General features: G+C 43.0%; 1 protein-coding gene across 1 annotated transcript; it reads left to right on the top strand.

Moving 5' to 3' along the window:
- The first annotated feature begins 910 nt into the window (after positions 1-910).
- On the top strand, positions 911-6,963 carry rfc2 (replication factor C (activator 1) 2). The gene is made up of 6 exons (XM_083768258.1): positions 911-1,170; positions 3,153-3,258; positions 3,454-3,555; positions 3,986-4,244; positions 5,087-5,347; positions 6,798-6,963. The coding sequence occupies exons 1-6, from the start codon at positions 1,002-1,004 to the stop codon at positions 6,909-6,911; spliced, it is 1,011 nt and encodes a 336-aa protein (XP_083624384.1). The 5' UTR covers positions 911-1,001; the 3' UTR covers positions 6,912-6,963.
- Positions 6,964-8,198: the final 1,235 nt, after the last annotated feature.

Raw genomic sequence — 8,198 nt, 5'->3', positions numbered from 1 at the left:
AGGTCACCGATGCGGGCGCAGCGCCGGCTACACCTAGCGCTGTCAACTCGGAACTCACCAAGTGTCTCCGGCTCGCAGCTCGCAGTCGCGGAGTAAACACTCAATCTCCCTCCGCTGGGTGTGAAGCCCCGGCGGTTCCGTGGCGGCGGAGGCCGCGGCGGTCATAACAATAACAATAAGGACAATAACAAGTCATAAATGTCACAAATGTGAGGATGTGTGAGCGGGGAAGCGCTGCTGACAGGCGTCAACGGCCGCATTGATCCACAGCGATAAAGACGCTGTGTTGTGTGTGTTTGCGGAAGTAGGAAGTGATGGTGGCCTCGGGTTTATATGGCGTTAGTACGACGGTGTCGCGTTTAGGCTAAAAGAACAGATCTACAACACTAGTGCAAGCTATCAACGCGTCGCGTTGATAGCTTGTAGATCGAGTGAGCCGTCTGATGACAACTTCCTCCCATGTTTATTGGTACATTTTTGGCACATTTTGCGCAGAGCAACAAACAAGGCCAACGGAACAAATCCTACACTGATCAATACAATACAAGTGTGTATGATGGTGGGTAAAAGGAAGCAAATTAGTCATTCAGCTTTTATCAAATTAACATAATTAATTCAATGCTGTGTAAAGATGTATTCATGAAAACCAAAACAATGGATGGCTTTCATTTTAATTTGATACCAATAAAATTCGCTTTTGAGTTCCATTCCTGTTAAATAATAATAATAATAATAATAATAATAATAATAATAATAATAATAATAATAATAATCAACATTATCATCATTATCATCATCATTACGTCATGATTCTTCCCACCCAATCGGTGGACGTGATCTTGGCTTGAACCAATCACACGACAGCTTGTAGAGGGGACTTCCTGTTTGGGTCGAAAGACGGAGGGAAATTTCAGCATTAGTTCGCGGGCTGTCTTTCGGACATCAACAAAACAAACTCCACTCATCATCATATTCACATTAAAACCTTCATAAATAAGAGCATGGAGGTCGAGATGAAGGAAGCCGAGACGGCGGTGAAGAGCTACGAGCTGCCCTGGGTGGAGAAGTACAGACCGGTCAAACTGACTGAGGTGGTGGGCAACCAGGAGACTGTCAGCCGGCTGGAGGTGTTCTCCCGCGAGGGCAACGTGCCTAACATCATTATAGCAGGTCAATACATTATGTTAATAAAATGTACCCAACATTATATAATATATCTTATATATTAGAACGTAATTACATCATCATGTAGCCATCAGGCAACAGTATCTTTAGCCCTGTAAACATGACCCTCGTATTCATACGAGGGTCATGACGTAACTTCACCCTGGTCTTTGCAGACGCTACATTTACAAATAATTAAAATATATAAACATTCGCATTTCAAATATAAAGTACTCACAAAGTTTCCCACGGGTGTTAGTTAGTAGCAGCGCGAGCGATTAGAATTTCTGCATCCCGCGTTGTTTAATAAAAAGCATTTTTATCCGAGGTGTTATTTTGCCATTGGCTTTCAACTACGCGCCCCTATCGGTCGGGAGGAGGGTGGCACTCGGTGTGTTCGATATAGGTACGCTGACCGCCCTGCCAATACAGACTAATAGGCGAGTGCGCTCCCGGTGTGCAACTGTGGATTTCCCAAACGAACCCCGTTTGAAAAAAGTAGCCGGAGAGCTCGGACAAAAATGCTTTTTATTAAAGAACGCGGGACGCAGCAATTCTAATCGCTCGCGCTGCTACTAACACACACCCGTGGGAAACTTTGTGAGTACTTTATATTTGAAATCTGAATGTTTAAATATACGGAAATCTTGTAAATGCAGCGGCTGCAAAAAACAGGGCAAAGTTACTGCATGACTGTCATGATAATTATCATGGCAGTCATGTTCCAGGGCTACAGTATCTTCTGCTAGTCCGTCATGTAAACCTATTGGCATTTGATTGATTGATTGAAATATTTATTAACAGTTTGCAGAATTACAGTACATTGCAAGCACAAACTCAATACAAAGACTGTTAACTGTGAGTTGACAACACAATTAAGCATTACACTTGTTTACAACAGGGTCCACCTTGTTCAAATCATCAAAACATTTAGAGACGTACAAATAGACACTTCTATATAGTCAAAGAACAGAACAGGAATTCATCATAAAGGAGGTAAAAGGGGAAAAGAAACATATACAGTGAGGGGAAAAAGGAGTGGGCGGTGGATTCAGATTTACGGGGCCAGTTTCGAATTGCAGCCGTCCGTAGGTCCCATTTGAGAGCGGTTTTGAAGGAGTCAAGGGATTTGCATGTCTTAATGACTGTTGGTAGGGCGTTCGATTAGCTTGATCTAAGTTGCAACTTGCAATACCCTCCATTGACAGCCCCATTCATAACACACAAAAGTCCCCACGTAACGGGGTCAAAACACTCCCAGTCTCCTAGCCCTGGAACATGACTGCCATGATAATTATCATGACAGTCATGCAGTAACTTTGCCCTGTTTTTTGCAGCCGCTGCATTTACAAGATTTCCGTATATTTAAACATTCAGATTTCAAATATAAAGTACTCACAAAGTTTCCCACGGGTGTTAGTTAGTAGCAGCGCGAGCGATTAGAATTGCTGCGTCCCGCGTTCTTTAATAAAATGCATTTTTGTCCGAGCTCTCCGGCTACTTTTTTCAAACGGGGTTCGTTTGGGAAATCCACAGTTGCACACCGAGAGCGCACTCGCCTATTAGTCTGTATTGGCAGGGCGGTCAGCGTACCTATATCGAACACACCGAGTGCCACCATCCTCCCGACCGATAGGGGCGCGTAGTTGAAAGCCAATGGCAAAATAACACCTCGGATAAAAATGCTTTTTATTAAACAACGCGGGATGCAGAAATTCTAATCGCTCGCGCTGCTACTAACTAACACCCGTGGGAAACTTTGTGAGTACTTTATATTTGAAATGCGAATGTTTATATATTTTAATTATTTGTAAATGTAGCGTCTGCAAAGACCAGGGTGAAGTTACGTCATGACCCTCGTATGAATACGAGGGTCATGTTTACAGGGCTACCAGTCTCCCATCCACTGATTGTATTAACTAAACCATGATACATACCCGGTACACTATTAATGTATGTTACTGTATGTGTGTTTGTTGTGATGTCAGGTCCTCCTGGAACCGGTAAAACCACCAGCATCCTGTGTTTAGCAAGAGCTCTGCTTGGAGCTTCCATGAAAGATGCCGTGTTGGAGCTGAATGCTTCAAATGAGAGGTAATGGGTTAGTTATATGAAATACATGAAAGCTTCAAATGATAGGTATGCATCATTAAATACATGAATGCTTCAAATGATAGGTATGCATGCTTCAAATGTATGAATTATGTAAATTCAACATGACAACATGTATCTGTCAAAAGGATAAAACAAGAGAGCTCAAACGGTGATGTGTTGTATTGTTGTCTCCAGAGGGATCGACGTGGTGAGGAATAAAATCAAGATGTTCGCCCAGCAGAAAGTGACCCTGCCTGCAGGACGACACAAGATCATTATCCTGGACGAGGCAGACAGGTGAGATATGTCTACTCTGTATGTCTGATACTGGTTAGACATTAAACCGCTGTCTAGAAGCTTTCCTGTTGGACAGAGGTAGGCAAACTTTTGGGCTCAATTTACTACCTATCTTTTCGTTAAACGTTAAACACATTTAGAAAATAGGACTTTTGTCAGGAAGAGGGGGGGGGGGAAGACATTTTCGATGACGTCCCACTGTTACGCAACATCGAATGATGCGCAACAAGCGCTCCTAGCCTGTGGAGCGATGCGATCGGTTTTGACATCAATAATCTCTATCTTGTTAATTAATCTCCGTCCTGGGCATCAGAGTGTACTAATTAACAGGACAGAGATCTCTGTCTGGGGCCCTTAAACTGTTAACTGGTATGTGTCTCTTAAATCTTACCGGTATCCTTCTTTCTGATCTCTCTCTCTCTCTGTCCAGTATGACAGACGGTGCCCAGCAGGCTCTTCGTAGAATCATGGAGATCTACTCCAAGACGACCCGTTTTGCTCTGGCCTGCAACGCCTCCGATAAGATCATCGAGCCCATTCAGTCTCGCTGCGCCGTGCTGCGCTACTCCAAGCTGAGAGACGAGCAGATCCTGGCCAGACTGCAGGATGTGGTGGAGCTGGAGAAACTCAGCGTGTCCAACGATGGCTTGGAGGCCATCATCTTCACCGCACAGGGAGACATGAGACAGGTAGGACAGACTGTCATCTTCACCGCACAGGGAGACATGAGACAGGTAGAACAGACTGTCATCTTCACCGCACAGGGAGACATGAGACAGGTAGGACAGACTCTGCACTGGGAGACATGAGACAGGTAGGACAGACATCATCTTCATCGCACAGGGAGAGATGATGAGACAGTCACAGGGACAGGCAGATAGGACAGAGATCAGCTTCACTGTGCAGTGAGACATGATGCAGGTAGGACAGACAGACAGACAGACAGACAGACAGACAGACAGGCAGACATCATCTTCACCACGCAGGGAGACGGGTGTCAGGACAATTGCTTGAGCCATCCCACATGTGATTATGAGACACATCAGTAAAACACAAAACATTCCAGTGTAGCAACTAATAATATAACCTAAATATAAACGGAGCATAATCACTCAGCATATACATGCCCATAGAATATAAAAATCACATCCGTGTGAAGTAAGGGGCGCACTTATCATCGTACATCACCATGGCGTACATTAGACAGTATGTCGATTTGCTCAGACACTATGACGTAAAATTTTCCGTTCATTGTCAATGGGAATTTAATGTTTGTGTAAGACACTAATAACTGAATATAGGAGGGGCTAGCGCCCCTCAAAAAGACAAAATGAAGTGAAAGTTAATCAATTATAAGTCACCCTTCTATACCATGCTTTAGAAAGATATTCTGAAATTGCAAAAATAAGTTTAATGAAAGCACCGTTCTTACATAAAATTGAAATCAGGAGAATGGACTTTTGTTTTTAAACCGTATTTCTCTCATGAATGATATAAAAAATGTAATGAATGTTATTCTCTGTCTCTCCAGGCCCTCAACAACCTGCAGTCCACACACGCCGGCTTCGGTTACATCAACAGCGAGAACGTGTTTAAGGTGTGTGACGAACCACACCCCCTGCTGGTGAAAAGCATGCTGGGACACTGCGTGGAGGCCGACATCGACGAGGCCTACAAGATCATGGAGCAGCTGTGGAGGCTGGGCTACTCCCCGGAGGACATCATAGGGAACATCTTCAGGGTCTGCAAGACCTTCCAGATGCCCGAGTACCTGAAGCTGGAGTTCATCAAGGTACCTGAACCCTCCGTTCTCACTGTGTGTGTTTGTTTTTGTTTTTTTCAATGATGGACAAAAGACAAACTAAAACGGTACAAAACACACAAGAAAAACTAAAAACTAAAGACAAAAAACATTAATAATAATAATAATAAAACTTTATTTGTATAGCACCTTTCATGACATGAAATGCAGCTCAAAGTGCTTTACAGAACAATGGAGAATAAAAGAAAAGCAAGGCAACGACATTAAAAAACAAGCAGTAATGCAGTACAGTGAGGACATGAATAACAACAAAATAAAAGGTCAATTAAAAGCAATGTTGTAGTGAGACATGATGCAGGTAGGACAGACAGGCAGATAGGCAGACATCATCTTCACCACGCAGGGAGACGGGTGTCAGGACAATTACAAGAAAAAATAAAAGGCTGCATTTCAGATTAATATTTGAATTCCTCTTACATTGACCATGGGCTGGAGGAAGAGATCCCACTTTCCTCACTTTGGGTTAGGACAGTGGTTCTCAACCTGTGGGTCCACGGAAGACAGTGAAGTGACAATTTAACCCATTCTGACCTGAGATCAGATTCATACGAGGTTTCCGCTGGGACACACTGGTCTGATTAACCCATTCTGACCTGAGATCAGATTCTAGAAATGTCAGTCGCTCTTCGATTTTTCAAAAATAGCAGACCTACAAGCTCGTATCGCGCCACTCGGTGGCGCGATATGAGCTTGTAGATCTGCTATTTTTCAATAGCTAAAGCATAACATGATGCGGACACCAAAATGGGTGCCCGTTCAGAATGGGTTAAGGACTTTCAAGACTTTTGTAATGCATCAACAACAAAACAGAAAAAGACCATTACTGCATCAAAACTAATCAACAAACTACACTGTAAAAATTTGCCCAAATTGTAAAATAAAGTAATATAACCCGGACAAGCACTTGGAGTTGAGGCATTACATTTAGTTTGACTATCAATCTCTTTATTGGCAATTATTCTACTGATTGCCTTTTTAAACGATTATTAATCAAAGAATCAAGAAGCGGGTTTGTTTTCATATCAACAAATGACAAATAAATAATTGCTGAAATTGATTTGTCTGAATAAACAATAAAACCTTATTTTAGACTTGCACGAACATATCTGATCTGTAAGCTCACAACGTGCTGTAAGGTGACTCTATGAGCTTGTAGGTCACCTTGTTGTTTGAAATTATTTTATTTAGGAATACCCCGTTGAGATATAGTAACTTGTTTTCGAGAGGGTCCTAACTGTACAATCAATACAAAACACTAAAAAGAGAGAAAAACACAAAAAATTAAATACAAAAACAGGGTATTACAATATGCAAGCACAATAGCAAAGAGATGGATCATTTGTTCCGTCAGATATATGTATCTGAAGAAACTCACAATAATGCCATATTATCTATAACGTGCGTGTGTTTGTGTGTGCAGGAGATCGGCTACACCCACATGAAGGTGTGCGAGGGCGTCAACTCTCTGCTGCAGATGGCAGGTCTGCTGGGGAGGCTCTGCAGTAAAACTACGCCCCCTGCTGCTGCGAGCTAGAAACACCACCTACAGTATTCCTGCACCTGCCTTGTATACACGCCACCTCTCTATTAACCCATTCTGACCTGAGATCAGATTCATACGAGGTTTCCGCCGGACACACACTGGTCTGATGAACCCATTCTGACCTGAGATCAGATTCTAAAAATGTCAGTCGTTCTTCGATTTTTCAAAAAAATAGCAGACCTACAAGCTCGTATCGCGCCACTCGGTGGCGCGATATGAGCTTGTAGATCTGCTATTTTTCAATAGATAAAGCATAACATGATGCGAACACCAAAATGGGTGCCCGGTCAGAATGGGCTAACTACATCAGTGATTCATGGAACCCCGCAACCTTCTATCTGTGGGATGCCAAGCCATGCTGTAAAATTCTAAAATGTAAATTTGACTCTTGTGAGTGTAAAAAGGGAACCAAAAGGACCCCAATTTGGTTGCACACTTTTAGAGTAACAGATCCGCAAGGGTCCATTTGGTTACAAACATCAAATATAATTTAGCTGGGTGGAATCCCCCCCCCTTCCACAACCACCAACCCTCAAAAATCATCCCCAAACCACCCCCACCCCATCCCAGGACCACCACCATCCCAGGACCACCACCACCCCATCCCAGGACCACCACCACCCCATCCCAGGACCACCACCATCCCAGGACCACCACCACCCCATCCCAGGACCACCACCATCCCAGGACCACCACCACCCCATCCCAGGACAGTAACTCCACCCTATACTTCCTCCATAAAGCTGAGACCTCTGGAAGTTCTGCTACAGCCAATGACATTTCTGTAAATAGATACACGTTCAGCCTTAACATTCTGCTATTAAAATGTGTTTTCAATAACACTGTTGTATGTCTTCTAGGTTCTTTATTATTGTCACTGCTTGTGTAAAGTTACATGAGAGTATAAGGGTCCTTTCAGACAGGGAGTGTGTGACACAGGCGTTGATGCGACAGGTCTGCTCATGAGGGGCGCGGGATGGGACGCGTAACGTAAAAACATAATATGCTCACCACAATCCAGCTGTAGTCGGCCGCGGGCGTGTGAATGAAACGAGCACGCTAGGGCTGCAACTAACGATTATTTTCATAATCGATTCATCTGCCGATTATTTAAACGATTAATTGGATAATGACACATATTTAGCTATCACCTTAAAAATATATTTTAGGTTATTTTAGACAGATTTAGATGTTCTAACAAAAAATATAATTAATTAAAAATGTTCATTTGATTAGCTGCTGATTAGGCTGCTATTCAAAAGACAAACTAAATTGTCT

This window comes from Protomyctophum parallelum (genome assembly GCF_964188405.1).
Source record: "Protomyctophum parallelum genome assembly, chromosome: 7".
Classification (NCBI taxonomy): domain Eukaryota; kingdom Metazoa; phylum Chordata; class Actinopteri; order Myctophiformes; family Myctophidae; genus Protomyctophum; species Protomyctophum parallelum.
Note: the sequence above shows the minus strand (reverse complement) of the source record. Positions and strands in the feature narration are given on the sequence as shown.